Genomic DNA, 27,698 nt, shown 5'->3' with positions numbered 1-27,698 from the left:
AAGCCAACCCACCTGGTGACTGGCTATGAGGGGAGCCAGCCAAGGACAAAATCATCACACAGAGAATGAAAGAACAGAAAGAGAAAAGTAACATGGGTTCCTGATGACATTCTCCAGTCAGTGGCTCAACCAATCCTGGGGCAGCTCTGCCTCACATCCTTGTTCAGTGAAATTAAAAAAAAAAAAAAAATCTCTAGGTGAGGAGGGTTTTCTGTTACTTGTGGCAAAGAGCATCCTAAATGACAACGCAACAGTTGGTTTTAGGGAGTTAGGTAGGTTTGATGGTTGGAACTAGTGCCCGGTACTTGGCTCAGATGACTGGGTTGATGGAGATGCCATCACAGAGGGGTATGTGGGTTTCCGATAGTATTACTAATTACTAAATCCTTCTATTCGGCAAAAAGCTGAGCACATTCATTAGTAATTTCATATAGCTAGTAGAAGTATAAAAGACAGTCGAGATCATGTATACGCAGAGTGCTAAGAGGACACAGAGGAAGGATCCTACCCCACTGGGGGTTGGTGGGAATAGAAATACTTCCCAGGGGAGACTGGAGTAACAGATGCTGTTGCTTAATGCAAACCAGAGGTCGTCTTCTAGCAGGGAAGCTGAAACTTAAGAAGAACATCCCATAATCGGCATTTAGAAAGAATCTGACTATAGTTTATTGTTGGCTCCAACTGTTCAATCTCCAAGTTGCTTTATTTAAAGATAGCCAACTTGCACGGCAATTACAAGAGCAAACTACTTAATTTTTAAGCTTACAAACAGAAACGAATGATATAACAAATCTCAAAAGAGTTAAAGAACATTTACTTACCTTCGCATAAGTTTTTCCACCTTTTAATTCCTGCCAAAGATAGAAAACACTATAAGGTTACCATATGATTAAAGATCTAAAATTAAGTATATATCAAATAATTCTGAAGCAGACATTTACATACTGGCAAACACAGATAGTATAATTCTAATGATCTTAAATACAACTATTTGAATGCCCCTTCCCCTAAATGACTAAAATTTTTATTTAGAATTTAACTTAATTCTGAAAGAGACAAATGGTGAGAAGACAAGCTAATATTTAATCTGTTTGCTGAAGAAATTGCCAAAAATGTCCTAGACATATTGCAAGAACCCAAATCACCAAAGAAAGGTTAAATTATTTACTTAGTTAAGCATATTAACACACTGTAGAAAGACTTTAACAAGAGTTGAAATCCCTGCCCCAGAGACAACCACATGCACACAACACACACTGATCACATATATATGATATTATTCCATGTTAGAATAGAAACCTTTTATCTAATGTGAACAAGACTGGCAAAAGTGAAAAAGAATAAAAAATAATATATGGATATCTTGACATTTTAATTTAAAATATATAACTGCATATTAATTTGCCAAATCTCTGAATGTAGGCTATCACACAGATGTGAGAATAAGTGTCAAGCACTTAGAACGATGCCTAGCACTCAGTCTATGTTGTCTACGTGTTTGCCATTATACTTAGAGCCAAACTCCTCTCTCTCCACCTACTTTTTTAAAATGTGTTTGCTGGATGGAGTTGTCTCTTATCTTTATTGCATAAGTCAGATACATAATGCATTATCTATCATCTTCGACTTTAAAACGGTAAATTTAACTAAGTTGAGAAGCAATCTATGGTAAATTATATTATTCATGAGGTTGCTGCTCCTCCCCTTCTGTGCCCATTGATGCCAGGTGTGGCTATGCCACTAGAGCTACCCTATTATGAATGATCAAAATTTTCTTCTATATTAGGTCATTGTAATATCCCTTCACAGCCCCCCTCACTAAACTAAGCAAAACAAAACATTCTCCAGATGATCTTTGTCTCTTCTAGCTGATTCTTCTCTTTGCTCTTTACAGTCTCACCTTTCAAAAGATGAAATTTGCCGTATCCCACTCTATTCAATCTATCCCAACTGGTTCTTGTCCTCATTTTCCCTCTGTAATGGCTCTTAAGATTACCAATAATCTCCATTTTTGTCAAAGCCAAAGGCTCTGTCTTCATTTTACTTAATCTTGCAACAGCTTTTGACAGGCCTGCCCCACTTCATCTCCTTTTTACATTTTTTTTTCCCTCTAAACTTCCATGGTGCCACAATTGCCTGATTTTACTCCTACCTCACTGTCTGCTCCTTCTCACTCTCCTTTGCTGGACCTACTCCTGTACTCAACCTCTGTAGAAAGAAGTTTTACCGCAATTATCCATTGTCTCCCTCTCCACTGTAAGAGAATCCTCTATTTTTAGTTGGATATTTAGCTACCAAAAATAATATTTTCTACCTTCCTTTTGTGCTACAGCAGTATGATTAAGATCTGGCCAAGAGCATGTAAGAAGTGATATATATGAATTCTTCCTCCTTTCTTGGACTTGCTAACAATAATTTATACTACCTCGAAGTGTTGGAGTGATCCGGGATTTGGCCTAGGGCCTCTTGTCTTCTTTGTCTACACTTTCTCCTTGGGTGACTAATTCAGGTCCAAGGCTCTAAATAAAAACCATATGCTGATGACTCTCAAATCCCTATCTCTAGTCTGAGATTCTCCCCTGAGTGCCAGACTATTTAAAATAGCAGACTATTTAAAATACCAGTAGGTATTTAAAACTGCCTACTTGACATCTCTACTTGATGTCACATAGATACCTCAAATTTAACATGGTCAAAATAGGCCTATTGATCTCTGCTTATTCATCCCCCAAATTGTTCCACTTTGAATCTTTGCCATTTCAATAAACAACATAATCATCTACCTATAAGCTCAGGCAAAAGCAGTAAGAGTTATCCTCGATTCTACTTTTCCTCTCATTTGCCACATCCAGCCCACACTAGGGGTCTACCCCCAAAATATACCCTGAATCATACTATCTCTACTGTTATAACTCCATGCCAAAACAAGCATTCCTCACTTGAATTGTCCCAAACACCTAAGTGGTCTCTCTGCAATGCATCCTCCACATAGCAACAAAAGTGACCTTAGAAGATCATGTCTCTCCTTATTAAAATCTTCAAATGAATTCCAGTTATAATTAGAATAAAATCTAAACTCATCACCGTGGCCTATAAGGCCCTACCTAATCTAGTGCTTCCAACCTAATCTCCAAGAACGCTCCCTCTCCATGTTTTCCAGGCTGGTCTTCTGTCATTTAAATATGCCAGATTTGTTGACTGTCCTAAAATAAATGGGGTTCACAGTACATTTAAATCTGTGGCTTGATATTTTCATCAGGTTTAAAAGATTCTCAGCCACAATCTCTCTCCTTCTCAGGCTCCAATCACATACGTGTGAGACCTTTAAACCATTTCTCCTTTCTTACACTCTTTTGTGTATATTCCATCATTTCTCTCTCTGTGATTTACTCTGGATATTTTCTTTTGTCTTATTTTCCAGTTTACCAAAGCTCTCTTCAGTTATGATAAACCTGCTGTTAAATCTATCTGATAAGATTTATTTTCACTTATTTAGCTTTACACTTTAGTTATTGTATTTTTCTGTTCTGGAATTCAATTTGCTTTTCTTTTAGTTTCTAGTTCTCTAACAAAATTCCCCATATTGTTCACTAATTACAGTTACTGTAAAAGTTTATTTCTGATCTTCTTAACATCTGAATCTGTTTTTATTATCTATTTTCCTTCTGATTTTTGGTCATGCAGTCATGTCTCTTGGTATGCTTGGTAATTTTTGTGCATGACAATGTGAAGCAATAATTTGAAGCTCAGAGTAATGTTCTTTTCTTCAGAAAAGAGATACATTTGCCTCTGGTAAATAGTAGGGTAGGGGCTGATCATCTTCATCCAAGCAGGGACTGAGCTGACTGGAAGCTGAGTTTCAGTCTTTCTAAGGGCTGATCTACATCTGCTACATTCCTCCTTCTAGGCTGAAACTCTTAGGGAGTCCCAGTGAAAAGCTTGGGGATTCCCTAAGCTGCTGATGGGCCTTGGACTTCAGTTTTTGTCCCTTTAGTCCTGTAAAATTGCTGGACTCTCAGCTCAACTTCTTAGCCTCTCTCAGTTGTTGCTTTTGGCTCAGTTTCTTAACCACTACTTGAAAATTAGCAAATGCTTTGAGAGTAAAATAAATGTGAAACATCAGACTCATCTCTTTACACTTCCCTTGACTATAATTCTAAGCTGCTCAAGTCCTTACTGCCTTGGCTCTGATGCCTTCAAGCAGCTACCTTTAATATTTTGTCCAGCTTTTTGGTTGTTCTCAGAGGAAGGGGTCTTCTGTAATAAGCCAGCCCATTAATTTCAGAAGCATAAATCTCCAGGTTTATTAGAATCTCAGGGCCTGTTATAGATTGAATTGTAGGCCTTTCCTGCAAACAGATATGTTGGAGTCCTAACCCCTGGTACCTCAGAATGTGACTCTATATGGAAATAGAGTGTTAGTATGGGTAGTCTAGTTAGAATGAGGTCCTAATCCAATTTGACTGGTGTCCTTATAAAAAAGGAGAAATTTGGATATAGAGACAGATACACACAGAGGGAAGATGACGTGAAGACACAAAGAGAGAAGAGAGCCATGTCACGGGAACCAGAAAGTAGAGTCCTTGAGGGCCGGAACTCATTCCAGTTCACCACAGTCTTTCTAGTGCCTACGACTGTGCCTGGCACACTGTAGGAACTCACATATTTGTTTGTGAGTGACTACTTCTCTGTGTCCTAGGCAACAGAGTACATTGTCAAACTTTTTGATCTTTGTCAAGTTTATAGGTAAAAAATGGTATCTTATTTATAGTTTTAATATACATGAGTGAGACCTGAGTAACTTTTTATATGCTTAAGCTATTTATATTTTTCTTTTTGTGAAATATATATTCTGTCCCTTGCCTATTTTACTCTTGGGTTGTTATCTTTTATAACTTCAGATTCTTCATCATATTTGTCGTAGTAATTTACATTATTGCTGCAAGTGTGAAGTGAAATTAAAATATTATTCAAGAACCTGATCTCACTATCAGTATATATATTTTATTTGAAGATGCTCTTTCTATACTAAGGAAATGGGCCTTTGACATGATTTGCAGCTATTTTCCCCTAATTTATGACTTTGCTTAAGGTATTTTTTACAGTGCAGGATGTGTTTATATAGTTGAGTTTACTAATTTTCCTTTATGAGTTCTTACTTTTATTCTCATATGGCTTTTTCTCCTTTCTCACTGGTTGAGAGATAACAAGACTAGAGCAACTCCTCAGGATCTAAAGACAGGCACCATGTGGCAAAGATGGCAGAGCTGCCCCGCCAGCCCTGGGACCCGTGGCTATTCCCCAAGGGAGACATAAACCTCTATCTTGTTTGAGTCATTGTATATTTGGGTATCTGCTTCAGTAGCTTATCATATATGCTCTAACTAATCCACCAAATCATCATTATCTGAGGAACTGGTTTATTTCAGATGAATGAGTCCTACCTTAAAGAGAGAAAAAAAAAGTTTTTATAATAGTAGACTCTGAGTTTCTTTAATTAGCAATATCCCTTTTTCTAACGGGTTACATGTATTTTCTTAAAATTCAAAGACTGATTATCTTTCAAAAATCATGATGAGAATTCCATTTAGAAAAGGTTTTGATGTAAGAGCCACAGCAGCAATTAAGATAGGAAGGGAAGAAGTCAGGATACTTTACTGACTTCTTCTCAGTAAAGTATCCTGACTTCTTCCTGATTATCTCAGTTAATCCTTATAACTTCTCAAAGAAGCAATTATTATACTGTTATTTGAATGAGGAAACCAATTTTTAAAAAATCAGGAGAACTGCCTAAGGTCTCACAGTTAATAAGTGGTATTTCCGGGCTTCAAACCCAGGTGAGTATGATGCCATGTACGCTTTCACTGCATTATACTTCCTTTAGAGAAGCGTCTATTCAATTGTTACTGCTCCAAATATGACGATTTTAGACTATTTTCATTAGAGGCTTAAAACGTATAAAAATATATGTATTTGTTTTATTTTAACTGAGTAGGTTAAACAATGTAAGATAATTGAAAATATAGCCATATACATAATAGTACTAACAGTTCACTCAAAAAGCAGAATAAGAAAACTAAAAAGATAACTTTTTATCTGATATAGAAGGATGTAAAACTGGAGTGGAAAAGAACAAGGCAAGAGATTCCTGCTTTTCATTCCTTCTCTATTTAATTTTTGAACATGTATGTTTTATTTTGATAATTAAAAAAATGTATATAAAATATAAAACATAAAGCTTACATTTTAAAGCCAGTAGTTTAATTCACCAGTGATGGTGACTAATGGATTCCTCTTTTTAACCCCAAATGGTAAGATCACATATTTATATATGATTAGGTTGAACCATCTGAGATCGCCAGTTTTTGTAGATTAGTAATAGGCCTCAACCTAAAATGTGAAAAGGAAATATATAAAAAAGAAAACATGGACTTGGAATTAGAAAGATTTATGTTTGAGTCCTTTGCCATTTATTAGTTATGTGAATTTAGGCAAGTAACAACCTCTTTGAGCCTGAGTTTTTCTGAAAATGGAAAAAAATAACACCTATTTTCACAGTTTTTATTATACACAATATATGTGGAGTCCCTAAAACAGTGCCTACCAAAGAGGAATTTAATGAATAGCAGGATAGAGACATATGGAGCCCTTGAAATAATACAAGTAAGGTTAATACTTATATGTATAGTAATAGTGAGATAAGGTTCTTCAATAATATCTTAATTTATAACTTCGGATTCTTCATCATATTTGTCACGGCAATTAAAATTTTTGCTGCAAGTGTGAAGAAAAATTACATATAACAGTTTTAAGGATAAAGCAGAGTTAAATAAAGTGAGTCAGTGACTATGAAACTAATGATGTTTTCTGAAAGAGGCTATTTTCATACCTTTCTCACAGATACTCTGTAGATACAAGGATCTAGGATGCCTGTTGTGGCACTTGCACTCATTTTGCACATAAATGAGAACTTCTTCCTCCAGTGAACACAGTTTGCTTGCACCACCTCCCTGAAGGAAAAAAAAAAAGAACCCATTAAGTAACCATTATTTATGAGACATTTAAAAAGCACACACACTGTTTCACTCGTCTACAATGCAAAAGTGATATATTAAAAGCCAGTATTCAGAAACAGTGAAACACAAAGGAAACAAATTCTTAACAATGTGACCTGAAAAATTTTGAAGGTTTTAATTGTCCACAGAAACTGAAAACAAGTTAAGTTTACTTATCGGTTCAATCAATATAAATAGAAACTTCACTATTCGTTCATTCAATGTGTATTTTAGGTGTGCCGGGTACATGCTAGATGTTTAAAATGAAGAGGAGAATGACAACACTCCTAATCCTACAGGACTTACAGCTTACAGTTAGTGTAAGAGACAGAAACATAAACAGTTATTCTAAAATGAGCTGCTGTCATAGTTTTACTCCTGTTTCAGCCATAATGGCAACAGCAGCTACCATTTATTGACAGCTTACTATATGCTATTTAATCTCACAACAGCCCTAGGAAATAGCTGGTATCCATTTTATAGATGAGGAAAATGAAGCACAAGGAGGGAAGTTAACTCAGTGTCATTTAGATAGAAAGCAGAAGAACTAACATTCAAACAAGGGACTTTTAACTCAAAAGCCTGCTTGTTCACAAAGGAAAATCTCTATTTTTCTTACAACTCTTCTCTTCTCAGTTTCCGGGCCTTTGTACATGCTGTTCCCTCTACTGTTCCATGTAAGAATAGGGGCTTAGCCTTAGAAAGGATAACTATTCCTCTAAAATAGGAAGAAAAGAAAGACAATGGGTGAAAATAAAGAGAAAATTGGTGAAATGATGAAGGCAGAAAATGAGGGCTCGGCATTAACACTGTGGACAATACATTGTCAACCATTCAGTATTTGTTGACTGAATGAATAAACGTCATGCATGGAACACAAATGAACAGTCCCAGTTACCAATTCTTCCCTATACTACTTCACAGCTATTCCTAAATCAACCCCTTTCCTGTGTCTAGCACCACTACCCTGATTCAGTTCCTCAACAGATCCTCCCTGAAATATGACAACAGTCTCCTAATGGTCCTTGCTCGAGTCTACCTTCCTCACTGCTACCAGAGAGTGCCTTCTAAAAAACAAATCTAATAATGTGTTTCCTGTCTGAAATCCTTCACTGCTTCCCCATGTCTTAGAGGATTTGGTCCAACCTCCTTAACATGGCAGCTCCACGATTAGGTCCCTCCTATCTTTAGTCTCGTCTCTTGACCCTTTCTGTCTCGGACTGCTTGTCATTCTCCATTTTACATCACACTATTTCCCATTTGTATGCCTTTGTTCATACTGTTTTCTTTCCCTTACATCCTCTCTATTCTCCCTCTCAACTTCCCATATTCACCAGTGTAACCGGAATGCTTTTGTTTAGTCATTACCTCCTCTAAGAACCTTATCCAACTCAGCCTTCAGGTAAAAGCCTGGTGTTCTGTACACTCTGTCTGCCTTGATCCCCTGAACACCTGAGTGTTTGCCATTCCCCATCCTAGAGTACTGCCACCAGGGAGGGGCTGGCAAGATCTGGCTGAGTGGGCTTTCTCTACTCACTCCTCATCCATCCAGCACGAGGTCCTAATTTCCTTTTCCCTGCCTTGTCTGTGGCAGATTCTTCTATGATTACACATATTGCAGATGAACCAATAGTGTAGCTGAATTTTAAAAATTCACAAGCTTAAAAAAGTTGTTGACTATGGCCTTTCCTAATAAGAACTTAAGTAGAAATAGGAATGTTAATTGAAATAATCTTTTAGATTTTGTAATGTCAAAATAATAGCCCTGGAGTCTTAAACAATTTCTCCAAAGTATTTTTTCTGTGCCTAAGGCAATTAATTATTCAGAAATTTTTTGTGATTATCTTTAATGTACGTATATACACACCCATACAGCTGTTAGAAGGTTGTCTAAATCACACACAAACAACAAAAAAAAGTGGCAGTTAGTTCGTGACAGTTTGTTATACTGATGAGTTACCATGGAAACAAACTCAGACTACTTGGCAACTGAGACAAAAGTCCCATTAGCAAATGCTTTCCGTTATATGAGTCATTAATTTCCTATGAGTTTTATACGGTTGCTTAACCACTTTCAAGAAACAAAGCAACAGAATATGATTTGTGTTGATACTGTGGAAAGCCAAGTATTTCTAAGATAAAATGATAAAGTTGCTGGTTGTGAAATACATAAGCAGAGGACTTAACAGAAGGTCCATGTTGCTTTGGCTATTGTTTATGCTTTGAAAGAGTCGAAGAAGATCTAAAATGTCTTTAAACAGTAAAAGCAATACAAAATAAAATGGAAATTATGGATCCATTTTCGTATGACTACTTAGTTACTGTACTAGCCAACTGCGTTACTTAATTTTCTAAAAATAACTTGCATTATGTATACTCCAGGAACATATTTAAAATTATGCCATGTCTTGGTAGTTCAAAATATTTTTAACTTTTTAGAAACGGTGATTTAAAAAAGAAACTGCTATGAGGCATGCAAGCTGTTTTGCTAGACAACATTACTGGGGGGAGGTTAAGAGCTTGTATTCAGAGCCAGTCTGTCTGGGTTCAAATCCTGCCTCTGCCTATTGCCAGCTGTCATGCTGGATGCATTCCCTAACCTCCCTGCATTTCCATTTCTTCTTCTGTGAAACAGGGATGATAACAGTACCTATACCTCATGGGAATTTTGGGAAACCAAGTGAATTATTACACATAGTGTTTTGAACAGTGCCTGGCTTATAGTGGATATCAATAATAAATGTCAGAAGTTGTTATTATCAAGATATAAGGAGTTCTAAGTCTACTTACATTTGCCCTCCAGAGAGACATAATGCTCAAATTTACAAGTAGAGAATATTCCTTAATCTATTTTATAGAAGATATAGATTTCTAAGAAAATTATTCTTTGGGAACTGAGGCAAAAACAAATATTTTAAGACTCCAAGGATAAATGAGCTCTATAAAGTTGTAACTTTTAATGACAATAGTAAGGATAAATGAATCTCTCACACCCTAAAGGTATTTTTGGCTTTAGTAACTGGGTGGACAGTACCATCATTCAATAGAAAACATTTAAACACAAAAGATTATCTTTCATTTATGCATTCTGCTGGTGGTGGTAAGACAGTGAGGGAGATGATAATCTAGTTTTGGACATTTTGAGGTGGAGGAGCCTGAAAGTCCCTCATTTGGAAATGCCAGTAGGCAGACAGATATAGAGACCTAGAACTCAAAGCAGAGGTCAGGGCTAGAAATACAAATGTGAAAGTCCTCAGCATGTAGATGGTCACTGAGGCCATGGGAATGGATGAGGCCATTCAGGGAGAGAGGGCAGAGTAGGAAGGGAAGAGAGCTGAGTCTGGAACTCTAGGGACCACCGTAGGTACAGGAGAGGAAGGGAGGCAGGCAAAGGAGACGACAAGATCGACAGAGAGAGACGCAAAGGAGATCATGTTATCACTGAAACCACACCAAGGGAAAATATTTTTAAGAGGGAATTGCTCAACCACATCCAATGCGGCAGAGGTCAGGTACAATAAAAATTAACAAGAAGCGACAATGAAGTCACTGATAACATTGGTAAGTGTAGTTTCAGTGAAAAGGTGGGGGTGGAAAGCAGATTACTATGGGAGGCAGGGAATACAGAGAATTAATTTCAAATATTTTAGTAATTAAGTAGAGAACATTAGGGTGGCAGCTTGATGGGGATACGGGGTGGAGGAAGGATTTCATTTTAACCCATGAGAGACTTATACACATGCTTTGATGCTGATAGAAAAGAACCAGTGAAGAGAAAAAGTCAAAGATCTAACAGGGTGTGAGTGATAGCACCAGAGGGGACCCACCCCGGAGAATGTCAGAGGGGGTGGGATGCAGACAATACGTCTGGGGACTGGCCTTGGGCAGGAGAAGGGCTCCTCTCGCATGATGAGGAGGGCAAGAGAAAAGGGCAAGAGCTGATGCAGGCACGTTTGTCAACAAGCACTGTTTACTGCCAGAACTTAGTTATAATGAGAAACTTCATATAAAAAGAGCAGTACTACTTGGCATACAGTAGGTCCTCAGACAAAGGTTTGCTGAATACTTGCTTCTTAATACTCTGCTGCATATATTACCAAAAAAATCTTTGTAGCCTCATGCAAGAAAGACTGCCATTCAGTGACTTGGCAGGTGTCCTAATAAAATACGTCATTTAAACAAAAGTATTCAAAGTTATGCTCATTTTTATAGTACGATAATAGACTAGTTAATGTTTTTATGAGTAAAAATGTTTAAATTAAAACTATGCACTTATGCTCATCTGAAGAGACATAAATTAAGTTCCCTCATATATAGTCACAGGTCATTCTTTCTATATTTTCATCACCTTTCTAAACATTTAATACAAACAGAATAGTATAAAAAGGGAGAGTAGCACCTGTCAGTCAACGTACAGTTTTCTATTCCTAACTTTTCAGCTTAACAGCCGGGAAAAGGATAGTATAATGGAAAGAGCAAAGGACAGAAAATCAAGATGTTTTTCTATTATAAAATATATAAGTAACTTTAGACTAGTTATTTAACCTGCTGGGGGGGGGTCTCAATTTCCTCATCTGGAAACAGAAGTGTTGAACTAGATGCTGTGTACCATAAAATTTCATGATTCCATGTATCAAAATGAATATTTCTGACAAAAATATTTTATCATTCTAGAAATTACTTTCCCCGTAACCATACACATTCTACATAGCATCACTTCTCTATTTTATAGGAAGGACAATAAGAAAGAAGAAAACACAATAAAAAATGAAATAGTCAAAAAAAATCATAATCTATAAAAAGATATCATACTAAAAATTTAAGAATACACATTATGGTATAGCCTAGGAAATTTGAATGAAAAGAAAACTCAAAACTTCCCAATTTCAATAAGGTAGAAATCCTTTAAAAATATAGGAAATTAAACAGAACTGTGTGAGAACAGGAAAAATGAATTAAAAGTTACATCTTACGAACAACAATAAAAAAAAGGGCAAGAAACTAAGTCAGCGAGTTACCAGTTCTTTCAAAAATACCTTAGTTTTGCACAAAAGGATATTTTTGTCTTTACTGAATAATCTAAAAAGCATGTATGAAAATAACAGTTGTAAACAGTTTCTATATCACATATTCAGTCAGTTTCTAGATCAAGGAATGTATGGCTCCTTTTTGTGCGTAGACTAAAGGCTAAATTCTTCAACTACATATTTAACTCTCCATGGTCTGCCCTCAACCTCTCAAATTTGATCCTCTATGATTTACCTTTGCTGACTCTTCACTAACCTGAATTATCCACTATTCCCTACATAGGCACTATGCCCCTGCACACCTGCTTTCATGCGTTCTTTCCCTTTGAGATGCCCTCCAAATGCCTTCTATCCTTTACCTGCCATCTAACCTCATCTACATGGTATTATGGGATGAGAACAAATTTTGGACTCAGAAGACCTGGGCTCAAGTCTAATTTCAACCCCGAATGATGCCGCTGAACAAATTACTTTCCTCCATGTAAGTTTCTTCTTTTATGAAATGTTTTGTAGTCAGCTACACATTGGTAAACACATTGCCTGAATCTATAAAATATTATAAAAATACACTTTAAAGGGTAGCATGAAAATTAAATGATGTAATATATATACCACTGTGTAAACCACAAGGTGTTATGAATCAAGATTTCAAGACTTCACTTGAAAGATTTTTTTTTTTTATAGTGGTTAGACATTCATATAAACTATGAAGTAATCTCCCTGATTAGTTTAGTACCCACCTGGCACTATATATAATTATTTCAATATTATTTATTATATTCTCTATGTTGTACTTCAAAAGTTTCTTCCATATCTCCTGAGTCCTGGGGTGAAATTATTTTATTGTTCCTATAAAATCCTGGGACATTTTCTATGTACATTTGGAGCTGCCTTGCAAATGAAAGATACTGAAAGCAAGAGAAATGAGACTTTAATGAAGTTTTGCTGTGTGCTATGAAAGTACTTTTCACCAGTATTATCGCTGAAAGGGAATTCTACAGGATAAGAGGAGGTTTTCTGGTACAGTGATAGGAAGCAGTGAATTCCAAAGCACATGTACAGGCCACCGAGACCTACTTGGAGATACAGAGGAAGAGAAACAGACTGCGGAAGGTTCCCATTCTTGAGATGAAGAGTGAAATGAGTGGAATGTGACAAAGAAGCACGAAGAGTATTACAAACTACTGTGAAGGCTCTACTCTGGCTGTCGTGATTATCCTTAAAATAATGACAATGATAAAATAAAGACTCATGCGAATGAAGTAAGTTAAAATCCAAGGCAGCACAGTCCAGCCAGCTCTACTTTGAAGAGGGTCGGGGGAGGAGACTGGGAAAGATCTGTGCAGAGGTGCAAGGATCGATTACAAACAGGACTGTACTGAGCACACGCGTTGGGATGTTTCTTGAGTGGCAGAGATTTGCTGTGGCTGCTCCTGCTAACTCTGATCACAGCCAGTGTCAACTGCATGTTTATGCATCACAAATGCATTACTTGACATGTCTGATACCTTTCCTCACCTGTAAGTAAACCCCAGTGGGAACAGAGTAAGTATGTGAGTTAGAGAAATTGCAATAAACATTTAAAATAGCTTCTCAATTATTTTGTATGCTGGTTTTATATGGGTTACCTTAGCAAAAATAACTCTCAGATTCGTTTTTACTTACAATTGTTTTAATTTACAGTTTCTCAAATTAGAAAATGGCAAGAACTGATATTGCAGTTATCAATAACTGAGTTCCTGGCTGCTTCAGGAAGGCTTCCCCTTTATTAGTACAATGAGTTTATAGTTCTCTACCGTATAATATTACAAATGCATATTACCTGTATTACTAACTTAATAATTGAGTTTATTTTTGTTCTAACAGAAATTGTTAATAGAAATTATAAAGGTAATTTACGGTTGCTTATAAAAGGTACTTTACTAACTTAGCCTACAAACAAAATTTTGGAACCAATTATCTTCTTTTGCAAGGACTATGAATGACCTTTTCTAACTCACTTCCTGAGGCTGTTATTTCTAAAACTGTTCTTGCCTTGTACACAGAAGAAATAGTGGTATCCACAGGACAGTCCAAGTAAGATATTCATTGGAACTTTCTAGAATTCATTATTTAACCATAAGAAATGATCAAAATGGAGAGACCTTGATGTCCAGGACGGTACACAGAGGTGATATTTTTAAAAATGCAATACTTTATGAGACCTTGAATTGGCCTCAGAAGGTAACAAAAGATAAACGTTAATAACTTCATGTTTAGACACCAGCACTAGAGAATTCCCAGAAATTGCCATTGAAATGTGGTTGCAGTCTGTGAACAGGAAATGTACAAAATTTTAACTAGAAAGAAGATGTTAATAAATGTGTTCACTCTAATGCTATGCTAGTGATGACTCACTAAAATGAAATGAAGCAAACAAGTAAAATCCAAAATCAATATTATGGGTAGTTCCTCATATCATTAAGATAAAATAAGTCTTGGGCGTAAGCTAGTTTCTAAGCCACAATGCTTGGAAATACCATTTGATAGGAAAAGCCTGAGAACTTCTTCTGAAAACAGTACACAGGTTCCAGGACAGAAAAAATTTTTTTCTTTGAGACAACAGAAGGACAGACTTTCAATCATGGTTTTGTTTTTTAATATGTGTCCCTATTTTCTTTTACACCATTCCTTTGTCCAACCTATAATTATATTCAAGTTTCTAATCTAAAAATAAAATAAAAACATAACATAAATCCCTAACCACTTGAAACCTGGTTTCTGCTCCTATGACTCGAATGAAACTACTGAATAGTCACAGGCAAAAGAATGAAACTGCACCGCTGTCGTACACCGTACACAAAAATTAACTCAAACTGGATTAAAGACTTGAATGTAAGCACTGAAACCACAAAACTCCCTGAAGAAAACAGGATCTTTAATATCAGTCTTGGTGATAGTTTTTTGGATTTGACACTAAAAGCAAAGGCCACGAAAGAAAAAATAAACAAGTGGGACTACATCAAACTAAAACGTTTCTGCACAGCAAAGAAAATTATATAAAAAAATGAAAAGACAACCTACTAAATGGAATATTTGCAAATCGTATATCTAATAAGGGGTTAAGACCCAAAATATATAAAGGACTCATACAACTCAACAGCAAAAAGACTCCAAACAATCCAATTAAAAAATGGGCAGAGGATCTGAATAGATGTTTTTCCAAAGGAGACACATAGGGAGCCAACAGGTACATAAAAAGGTATTCAACATCACTAATCAACAGGGAAATGCAAATCAAAACCACGATGCCATATCACCTCACACGAGTTAGAATGGCTATTATTAAAAAGACAAGAAATAACAAGTGTTGGAGAGGATATGGAGAAAAGGTAACACTTGTGTACTGTTGGTGAGAATGTAATCTAGTGCAGCCAGTATGGAGGTTCTCCCCAAAATTAAAAATAGAACTAACTACCATATGATCCAGCAATTTCACTTCTAGATATTTATCTGAAAACAAAAACAAAAACAAAAACATTATCTTGAAAAGATACATGTACCTGCATATTCACTGCAGTATTACTTACAACAGCCAAGATATGGAAACGACCTAAGTGTTTTATCAATAGATGAATGGATATATAGAATATGTGGTGTGTGTGTGTGTGTGTGTGTGTGTGTGTGTGTGCGTGTGTAGGAAGAAAATGTGTACGTGCACACACACACACACACACAAAACAGAATATTATTCAGCTATGAAGAAGGAAATCTTGCCATTTGCAATGACATGGATGGACCTTAAGGGCATTATGCTAAGTGAAATAATTTAGAGAAAGACAAATACTGTATAATCTCACTTATATGTGGAATCTTAAAAAATAAAACAAAACCAAACAAAAATAACATCCAAGCTCATAGATACAGAGAACAGATTGGTGGTTGCCAGAGGTGGAGATTGGTGTGTTGTAAATGGGTAAAGGGGGTCAAAAGGTACAAACTTCCAGTTACAAAATGAACATACATCATGGGGATGCGATGTATAGCATGGTGACCATAGTTAATAATGCTGCTTATTTGAAAGTTGCTAAGAGAGTAGTTCTTAAAAGTCCTCATCACAAGAAAAATTTATTTTGTAACTATGTATAGTGACTTACATTAATAAGATTTATTGTGATCATTTCCCACAATATTAAATATTGAATCATTATGTACATCTGAAACTAATATGTTATATATGTCAATTTTGCCTCAATGATAAAAAAAACTTCACCAAAGACTTGCTCATTGTCAAATTAAGAAAGTGGCTCTTATACTACTCCCTCTCTCCACACTAAGACAGAGATAATACTGTCCTCTCAACTCTGTCCTCAGTTAGCTTCTGGGATGCCACATTCTTCTTCAGTGTTTTGGTCTCATTTTCCGTAATTAGGTCTTTTTCTACCAAGGTTCTATCCTCTGGCCCTTGTGTTTTATTCTATGTGCTCTCTGGCTTTAATTATCTTGTTCTTGAGGATTACTTTAAAATCTAGGTATGCAGTCCTGATACCCTGCCAAGTTTCAGACATAAACTCTCTGCTGCCTACAATACATCATCGCAGACCTTGTTTGCACCTCACATTCAAATGTTCATAGGAAAGAGCTCAGTATAGGCAAGAGAAGGAATAAATGGGAAACAATAGGAATATCCAAAAACAGAAGAATTGTTCTTAATTTACAGTCCAGTGATAAAGAATATTACATATGCCACTATTTGAATAACATAATAAAATATTTAATAACATGGAAAATGCTTATACTATCATTAATATTCAGTTAAAAAAAAACAGGATGAAATATTATGTTATTTGGCTCCAACATGTGAAAAATGAACTGGAAGAAAGTGGAAAGCTTTATTTCAAACTGTTAAGTTATTGTGTCTGATAGGTAACATTTTCTTCTTTGTAATTTTATGTATTTTCCAAAATTTTTATAATGATCTTGAATTAATATTAGAATCAGAAAAAAAGGGGAGGGCAGGTTCAAGGTCATACTGCCCACAGAATAAAATCCGGTCTTCACAGAATGGCATCCGAGGCCTGGCAAAATCTAGCCCCCAACTCAGTCTTGCTCTTCACTACAGTTCCCATTCTCTGTTCCGCTCTGCTGCTTGGCCAGTATGTTCTCAGCACTGTCCACTTTTATGGTTCTATGCTCCTGTTTATCAAGTCTGTTTTTCTCCTACTCAACACAGAACATTTTGACCCTGAAGATCTTTGCTCCAAAAACCATAACACAGAGCTGGAGGACAATGCTCAAAATTCTCTCTTGGATTAGCTAAGTAAAATTCTACAAGTCTTTTAACTAACTATATTGAATATTATTGGTAGCAATAATAAAAAATTGGCTAAAGTAACTCATTGACTAAAATAACACGTGGCAAATATTGCTCTTGACTATAAACTGCCACAAAATTAAGACTTCTTAATAGAATTTAAAAGAATGTAAAATAACAGAATGTAAAATCTGATCCTGAAAAACTGGACTTCATAAAAATAATAGCCTATGAAGATTATGTCAGATTAATACAAATTAAGATAGACATTATAATCTACACATGTGTTTTATAACTCATGTTCATTGTAAAATAAACAGAGAAGACAATAAATACCAAGGAAAATAGTTTCATAAAATAAAAATTAAAGTGAAAAATAACAGAAATGATTCAACTGTCTAGAGTAGTTCTGGCACATAGTAGACATTCAAAAGATATTTGTTAAATGAAAGTTCTGTATAGCAACTTATTAATTAGATTGGCTTAATGGGGTTTTGTCAGGAAATGCTTTTTAAAACAGCCTTATTGATATAGAATTCACATACTACACAATTCACCCATGTAAATTGTATAATTCAATGGTTTTAGTATATATGCAGTGTAAAATCACCACCACAATCAATTTTATAACACTTTCATCATCTTCAAAAGAAACCTCACACTCATCAGTAGTCACTCCCCATTTCCCTCTAACCCCTCAGCTCTAGGCAACCACTAACCTCCTTTCTGTCTTTATAGGTTTTGCCTATTTTGGACATTTCATATAAATTGAATCAAAACATGTGGTCTCTTTAAGACTGGCTTCTGTGACTCAGCACAGTTTTCAAGTTTCACTGATGTTGCAGCATACGTCAGTACTTCATTTCTTTTTTTTTTGCTGAATAACATTCAATTGTATGGATGGCCCACATTTTACTTATCCATTCATCATTCGACAGACATTTGTTTTTTGTTTTTTTGTTTTGGCTACTATGAATAACGCCTGTACAAGTTTTTGTGTTGACATGTTTTCATTTCTCTGGGGTATATTAGTAGAGTTGCTGCATCATGTGGTAACTCTAATCTCTGAGGAAATGCCAGTCTGCTTTTCAAAGTGGTTACACTAGAAAATGTTTTCTTGATGAAGATTCAGTACGGATGTACCACTCTTTAAAACGGTTTTTAATAGTAAACACAAGTCAAAATGTTATTAGAGTCAAAACATCTGACATTCTATCACCCCATATCCCTACTACTGGTTAAATCTTACTAATCTTTCAAAGCTTATCTCACATGCCAGATCTTCTAAGGAGTCTTCCCTACTTCCTCAGTCAGAATCAACAGCTCCCTTCTTCCTTTGAACTGCCATACAACTTTATTTGTAAATTTACTGTAGCCTTTGTCACGCACTCTGCCCTATATTGCATTTAACAATATGTGTCAGTATCTCCCACTAAACTGCAGTGCTAAAGATATTTTATACCTATGTTTACAGTAATGATTATTATGAAGAATATATCATTTGTGTGATGAAAAGAGCTCATGCAAAAGATGAAAGTAAACATCATACATGGTATTTTACAGAATAAACTTAACTGCAGGTAATATACTTAATAAAAGATAAACTTAAAATATCAATAAATGCTGATATCTGTTGATGAGCAACAAATAAGATATATCTCAAGACTTATATAACAAAGCAAAAATAATGGCTTAGATAAGCAGAAACACAAACAGGAAAACAAAGGGGGGAAACTTTCCTAAAATTGTCAAATAAAAATTACTGCATAAATCTAATGTCTATACTTTATTAAATCATATTAGTTGGTAGAATGACTGAATAAATACATCAGTTCTATTGAAGAAAACTCATGACAAAATATCCCTAAGTCACAAAGTTCAGAAAAAAAATTTCTCTTTAATACTACTCCATCTGCTTTACTTGAACATGCTAACACGTAAATAATTGGCCTGGCCTAATAAACATTTTTTTGGGGGGTGCTGAAAAATTTACTTTTTAAAATCATGGTGAAATACACATAACATTTACAATACTAATCTTTTTACATGAACAGTTCAGTAGTCTTAAGTACACTCATATTGTGCACCAAATCTCTAAGAACTCTTCATCTTGTGACAATGAAACTCTGTACCCATTGAACGACTCCCCATTCCTCCCTCTCCCCAGCCCCTGGCGACCACCATTCCATGTTATGTCCCTATGAATTTGACCACTCTAGCTACTCCTGTGAACGTAATCATTCAGTGAATGGTAGGTGAATGGATAAATTCTGATACATTCAGACAACAGAATACCATTTAGTGCTAAAAAGAAATGAGCTATCAAGCCATGAAGGCATGGAAGAACCTTAAATGCATATTACTAAGTGAATTACTAAGTCTGAAGGTGGCTCCCCACTGCATGATTCCAACTGCACGACATTCTCGAAAAGGCAAAACTATGCAGACAGTAAAAAGATTAGTGGTTGCCTAAGGTTAGGGGGAGAGAGGGATAAACAGGCACAGGAAGATTTTTAGAGTACCGAAACTATTTTGCATGATACTATAATGGTAGATTACAGGTTGTTACACATTTGTCAAATCCCACAGGATATAGAACACCAAGAGTGAACCCTAATACAAACCACGGACTCTGAGTGACAATGACGTGTCAATATGGATTCATCAGTGGTAATGAATGTGCCATTCTCGTGTGGGAGGTTGATGGTGGGGCAGGTGTGTGTGTGGGCAATCGCATGAAAAGACAGCAATGAAAGTCCTGGTCACCTCTTCTGCCAGAATAACCCAGTCTGCTCTTTCCTACTGTTCTACACCTCCTCACTCTGATTCATCATTCCATTGCTGCTCTCTTTCCCAACTCATTCTACCATATCACCTGAAACCTTGGTTCCAGGGTTAAAACACTCCTACATTCTCAACCTCTTCACTTAACACTCTGCTTACTGCCTAACAGAAACCTGGCTATTTTAGGAGGGCACTACTTGTATTAAAGTCCTGTAGCGTAGATGATGTTTGTTCTCCACCTCATCTTCTACAGGAGGCAGGGCTAGCATTTTTCTAACTCCTCAGCGCCACGTGTAGGCTGTAACTCTTGCATTTACAAGCTTGAGGCTTAAAAGCTTGACACACACAATATCTGGCTATATGACACGCTTCCTCTTCTAGTTAATGTCACATTGACGTACCTGTTCTCTCTCTTTTCACCCCAACACCTGCAATCACACTGGCTATTTTACACCATGCAAATAACTAACACCCTAAACTCAGAATTCTTTGCCCTATGCTATCTTCACATGACTTCAGTGACATCCACATCCTGGACTTTGCCAGCTCTCCAGACTGCTCTACTGAAGGAATATCAAGCTTTAATATCCTACTCTCTGAGCACATCTCCTACCCCACCGAATCTGCCATAGCCTCATTCCTTCCACTCCTACCTTTCTTTACAATCACTGAGGCCTTCATCTTCCAACGATTCTATATTTTCCTGATTTATCTTCCTGGCCTGGTTTCTCCTTATGAAGTGTCGACTCCATGACTGAGTCCTTAAATTTCTTTCTCACCAATACTTAATTCCCTCATCCCTCTGGCCTTTCCACACACCTACAAACTTCTAAACCTGAATCAATCCTACCATCTATGTTTTCCCATCTCAAATCTATGAGCACCACTCAAGAAAAATGCATGAACATGCACAATGCCATCACTAAAATTTATGTTTTAAATTTCAGTTGAGCCTTTTCAACTTATCTTTGGTCAGCGTCCTCTCCCATTCCTTACGTAAGCTTTTCTGATCGGTTGTCATTATCCTCATGTCCCTTACTCCACCTTTCTTGCTTGCTACTGAGAAAGTTAAAGTCATCAGATAAGAATTTCCTTAAATTTCAGCCCTAAGCCAACTTACTAAGATTATAGAAGTCACTTGCTTTGATACTACAGTATCAAAGCAAGTTCAGACTCCTTGAAATGATCCATCTCCCCTTTCTTTATGTGGCAGCAGTAGCCCACAATTATACTCATAGTGTTTCCAGCATACGTCAATATTAGGAAATAAGACTGAAAGCTTGATCATAGAATCTTAGAATTAGAAAAGGCCTTAAAGTCACCTATCTTTCTAACGAAGGATAACATTCCTGAGAATTGAACAAGATACCAAGGTAGCCTATACACTATTGTACTCTTCTAAATGTTATACCAAATGTTGTATATAAATATTATACTGCATAGAAGCATGCTTTCTTTAACATCTTTCCACTGGTCATAGTTCTGTCTTCTGACATACCTGGCAGAAGGCTATTCCCTCCTTATGGGGCAGTCTTTCAAATATCTTTCATTTATTGATGTGTGGCCTTGAACAAATTATGTTGCTTTTCTGAGGATCAACTTTCTCATCTCTAAATGAGAGGTGTGGCAGGCTAATTGTCCTCTGATATCTGTCCTCTCCTTTTCTTTATTGTAATTTAATCTTTTGCGGGGCACATGGGCACCCAGGAAAGACTAAATTTCTCAGTCTTCCTTGGGGCTGGCAATGGCCTTGTGCTTAAGTTCTGGTCAGTAGGCTGTGAGCGAATGGGACCTCCTCTTCCCCTTTCCTCCTTCCCAGTGGCTGGAATTCGGATGTGGGGTGAGCCAACTTAGTCCCTGTGGATGAGAACAATACCCTGGGCATGACAGAGCAGCAAGATAAAGAAAGAGTCAGGGCCCCTGACAACCTGACAGAGCACAGCCACCACACTAGCTTGGACTTTACACAAGAGAGAAATAACTTCTATCTTGTTTAAGCCACTTTTTTTTTTTTTTTTAATATATGTGTTACAGCACCTGACATATATCATAACTCAATAGGATGTAACATCTCTAAATAAAAGGGATTTTGTAAGAATTAAATAAAGTTAGGAATACAAAATATATATACAAGTTCATTTTTTAGTATTTGAATACCATTATCTTCTCTCTTGAGACTCGCCCAGACCCTGTTACTGACATAATTCAAGATTCCTCAGAATCTTAATATACTTCCCTGGATCTCTATCTGATAATATCGCTCAAAGGCTGACATTCTAAATTGAACATTAATTCTTTATAAGCTGTGTACATAGAACAGCATATACTTCCCTATATGACTTCCCTATATATTTAATTTGAAGATTTCTGTGTATTTGTAATCCTTAGCAAAGCTACAACAGATCCTTTCTCCATATATCTGCATTCCTTCAACAAATATTCATAAACTGTCTACTGTAAAAGGCTTAGTGATACAATAGTGAATATTACTTACTGATGTAAAATGGCATTAATATTTTTACAAGGTATAACTATCCACTAATGAGACTGAATTTTGAGGACCTACTACCAGAAAGTCATACTTTAGGAAAAGAAAGTATATGCATGACCACTATGTCTCTTATCTTTCACATACAATATAACCTTGGGGCAAATCTAAAGGGGCCAGGTCTCATGCCCTATTTAGTGGTGTCACGTACTGGAATCAGTTTTCTGAGACTGGCATTTAGAAAAACTCCTACTATATATATTTATATATATTTATATATATATCATCTACTATATATATACATAATATATAGTAGATGATATATATCTACTATTCTTTAAAACAAAACAATGAGAAAACAAAATCTGAGAGGCAGCAGAGTTCAGTGATTAAAGACTACACCCTAGAGCCTGATCGACTCCTAGTCCTGGCACTGACTAGCTGTGTAACTTTTCAGCACCTCTTTATGCTTGTTTCTTCAGGCATAAAATGAGTAATATTAGCAGTAATGTAAGAATAGTACCTTCCTCCTAGGATTATGTTGAGGATATAACATCTTAGAGAAGTTTTTGGCACATGGAAAAAGTACTCAGTAAATGTTAGCTACCATTATTATAGGGATTACAATAATGTGAACAGATGACACCATTTCTGGTCAGGGTATAAAGAACTCTGGGCCATATGGTCAAACAGCATTTTCTAATACTGGTTATTTTTCATATTTGTTACTTGTTGGTGATTTTTTTCATTCTAAAAACTCAATTTAATGTACGGAAGGTTAAGTTGATAATATATATCAAAAGCCTTAAAAATCCAAAAGCACTTTGACTCAATAATTCCATTTCTAAGAGTTAATCCTAAATAAATAATAATGGATGTCCACAAAATTTGGCTATAAGGATGCTCATTGTAATTTGTTTATAAAAGTATTAATAAAAAAGAAAGCATAGAGAAAGACAATTTCAAGAGGCTCGATTCAATTAACTATGGAAATCCTTTCAATTGAATGGTATGCATCTATTAAAAATAATTTTGTAATTGAATATTTAATGATATGGGAAGATATGTTAAGTTAAAAAAAACCATGGAAGACTGTGATCCCACTCTGGTTTAAAAAAAGTGTGTGTACGTGTGTGTGCGTGTGTGTGTGGGTGTGTGTGTACCAATAAAGGCTCCTACATTATACACCAATAACAGTAACAGTTATTATCTCTAGTTGGTTTGTTTCTACATAATTTTTGTTTTTCTTTTTCTATTTTCTAAGTTTTCCACATGAATCTATATTACTTTTGCAAGGAAAAAGGTTACTAAAAGGAAGTACACAATGTGCAGTGAACTAAAATCTTGAAAACATGAAGACATACTCTGGACAATGAGAAGAAATCCCTTAGGCTTGTTTACAAAGTAAAAGATCCAATACACAGATGTGCTCATTAGCTTCCCAGACACTCCCTGAATTCACATGGTTTTCTGTCACAAGCCCATGTGAAACTTAGTATTTAGCTATGGGCACCAAAAAAGATGATCAATATAAGATAAACTTGGGAATCCCCCAAAATATAGGAAATATTTCTTATTATTCCTTTTATTAAAGCCAGAAATTAACCTGTTTTGACAACCTTAATGAACCTCAAAAGTGATTTAGATGAAGGAAGGTGCTCTGGAAAGATTTAAGTAATGTAACACTGTCTTTGAAAAGTCTTCAAAAAATATATTATTAGGCAATAATTAGACCAGTTTCCTATAATTGTACAATGTATTTTTGACTATGATATGTAAAATCTGATCATTTTAATAATCTTTAAAGGGGCATAATGGTATAAGAAAATCCTAGATGAAAAGTTCAGTAAGCACTACTTTCCACAGACCAGTATCTAAGAAATACACAATCAATGTCTCTGTTCTCTGTCTCCTCTGTGTAGCATGTTAGCGTACAACTTACCACCGTGCATCCTCCCCATGCTACAGTCCCCTCAACAAAGCAAAACAAAACAAAGATTCTTCTTGACTTCTTTACTGTCATGTCGTCAAAGCATTTGTCATAGCATTTTCATTTCATTAGTCACTTACATGAGAGACCTCCAAGTTCACATTCTTATTAGCTCCTGCCTGGCTTATTTTAATAGACTCCGAATTTTTCTCCCCATTTCTAATCTATCCCCAACTTGAATCCAAAGAGCATTAGCCCACCAGCCAGCTTAAATACCACTTTAATCATATTACAATTTACTGTAAAAATCTTAGATTAACTCTTATCCTATGAGCAGTGGAAAGAAAACTCATTATAAAGGCCAAAGTCTTTATCTTCTGCTTCTGTTCAATGTGAACTCTCTCCGCAATCAGGCTGATCTCACCAACTTCTATTGATGACTCGCTCAAGCTGTTCTCCCATCCTGGCTTCCTTGTCAATACAAATTCATCCTCCCAGCATGCTCAACTGAAAGCTAATAAGGTTCTCAGTAACTATTACGGCTGTAAATAAATCCTTTATCTTCAGAATTTCATCAACACTCACATATTGTCTGACTCATTGATTAGGCACTAAATCATACTGTCTCCTACTGTCAAGCAGTTATACATCTAGGATCTAAATTATTTAAGTTGAGGTAATTCCCTTATGTCCCTTTATATTTGGTGTACTTCTTACAGCCCTACCAGTTAGAAATCTGGTAAATCCTCAACATTTGGTGAACAATGAATGAGTTGCATCTTACACTTGTGTACAAAGCCAAATATATTTATAATTAGCTATGTACCTCTAAGGCTTTTCTTTAACAAAATTAATTATTATTTTACATAAGTTCATGCATTGGGAGTTCCCAAGACCACCCCCAGGTTCAGTAATCCATTAGGAGGACTCACGGGACTCAGCACATAGTTGTATTCATGTCTAAGATTTATTACAGCGAAAGGATACAAAGCAGAATCAGCAAAGGGAAAAGGTGCATGGTGCAAAGTCCTGAGAAACCAAATGCAAGCTTCTAAGAGTATTCTCCCAGTGGAGTCACCGAGAACGCACTTTCTCCAGCACCAAACTCTGACAACACATGTTGTCTACCAACACAGAGACATAGCGCCTAATTTTTTTTTTTTTTAAGGGCTGATCACATAGGCACCCTCTGCCTGGCACAGACCAAAATTCCAGACTCCCAGACAGTATTTAGCACAAATCACCCGGTTTGTAGTGTGTTTTCAGGGTGGCACGGGGGGCCATTTTAAAGTTTTATATCAGTATAGGGAGCTATTGACTATTTGAGTTTCCAGATGCCAGCACAAACATGGTAAGCAGGTCTTTCTAAGGAAAGTAGTCTTGGGCCTGCTATGTTAAATCTTTTCTATGTAGTTAATTTCATATTTTTATGGGAGAAATATTACAATTAACTATATTTGATTTATAAGAGGCACAAAAATGATTTTTTTTAAAGTACTAAAATCTAGCATTTAATTAGAGATGCACTGCCCAGACTGGCACCCAAGAATTAAAAGTTACACAATTTTTAAATAATTCACGTCCTTTAGGTATTTCAGGTTTTCTTTCTTTTTTCTTTGCATAATGAGGTCTCCCCCCCAAACCAAAACTTCCGGAGTTGTCAGGATAAAGGAACTAAGTATAACATCTAAAGGAAGTAAATACTTTTGGACAACAAGCTCCTTGTCTTCTCTCTGAATGACAACTGAGTACCAGAGCACTGGGGTAGCTGTTTCAGGTACATCATCTTATTAAATCCTCACAAGGATTAGTAATGGTTTCTATTTTATAGATAGAAGCTTTGAGAGTCTAAGTAACCCAGTCAGGTTTACCATGGCAAGCAAGGATTTAGGCTCAGATATACCTCATTCCAAACCCTTGCTCTTAGCTTTATACCAACTACTTCTACCTAATAAGCACTGGCTCCTTATTATGAATCATTTCTCTCTAAACTATATTATGTATACATTTTTTTTGTTTGGTTATAAAGAGCACTATTTTTAACCTTACTGACTTTGATTAAAGTAAAAATTTAGTTGGAAGAGAACAGGGTAAGTTTAACCCAGGATATTCTGCTTTTTGCTTTCCAACTCTTGAAAATCATAAATCAAATTATGCCCATTGCTTATGTTCTCTTTTATTTTGTATCAATCTGTAAGACAGACCTGGTATCAAAATCTTGGCATTTCACTTACCAAATGTGGGGATCTTGTGAAAGTTATGCTTTCTGAGTTTCAGTTTATTCATCCATACAATGGGCATCCCTATCTCATTTAATTCTGTAAGAATTAAATAAGATATTTAAAGGGCCCCACCTATCTATACCTGCAGAACAAATGATTGCCCCAACACCTGAATCACTTACTGAGAAGCAAGCCAAGTCAATGACCTTAGGGAGAAAGGAGGTGGTAGGGAAGTACCCTGACCACCAGGTGTCACCACTGGCCCAGAGAGCTCGTCAAAGTGCCAGAAGTCCCGGTTGGGACCCTGCAGCAAAACACGGTAAGGATGAGTAAGGCTGTCACTTGCACCTTCAGGACATTCAAGAATTGGCTTTGGCATTTCAACACCTTAACAGTTGGTACAATATTGCTGCATCATTCTAAGTTACACTGCTCTCTTACCTGTGTTAAAAATGATGGTAATAGATACACTTCAGTAGTTGACTGTTTTTAAACTAGTACATTGCTATAGTTCTGAATTATTAATGCATACTGAATGTATCTAAAAGGAATGGACGAAATCAAGCACTAATTATGAACTCAAAAAAAAATGACCATAATATAATTAATTAGCTGAATAGCCACAGATTTGTCGACACAGTTTAATTTTAAAAACTATGCTCCCTGACCGATTTTAATTTTGAGAATCAATAGTGTTTCTTACATCTTTGGCTTCAGCCAACTAGACATCACAATTTCTGGCTTCCATAGGCTTCAGTAATGCCCCCGTGGGCAAATCTCTGGCCCCAATTCCACAATCCGTTCACATTATTTCCTTTACATTATTAATAAGGATGACAGAAAAAAAAATGAAAAGCAGAATATTTTTAGGTTAAAAATAAAAGTAAGTTTAGGCAAAA

General features: G+C 36.0%; 1 protein-coding gene across 1 annotated transcript in view; it reads right to left on the bottom strand.

The window, feature by feature from the left end:
- Positions 1-27,698, bottom strand: part of FAM102B (family with sequence similarity 102 member B) — a 58,687-nt gene that overhangs the window by 29,916 nt on the left and 1,073 nt on the right. Inside the window, exons 2-3 of the mRNA XM_006919581.3 lie at positions 6,890-7,010; positions 822-851 (exon numbers count right to left, since the gene is read on the bottom strand). Coding sequence (XP_006919643.1) covers positions 822-851; positions 6,890-7,010 — 151 coding nt within the window. The remainder of the gene's footprint in view (positions 1-821; positions 852-6,889; positions 7,011-27,698) is intronic.

Source organism: Pteropus alecto, unplaced genomic scaffold (assembly GCF_000325575.1).
Source record: "Pteropus alecto unplaced genomic scaffold, ASM32557v1 scaffold106, whole genome shotgun sequence".
Classification (NCBI taxonomy): Eukaryota; Metazoa; Chordata; class Mammalia; order Chiroptera; family Pteropodidae; genus Pteropus; species Pteropus alecto.
This window is presented reverse-complemented; position numbering and strand designations above follow the sequence as displayed.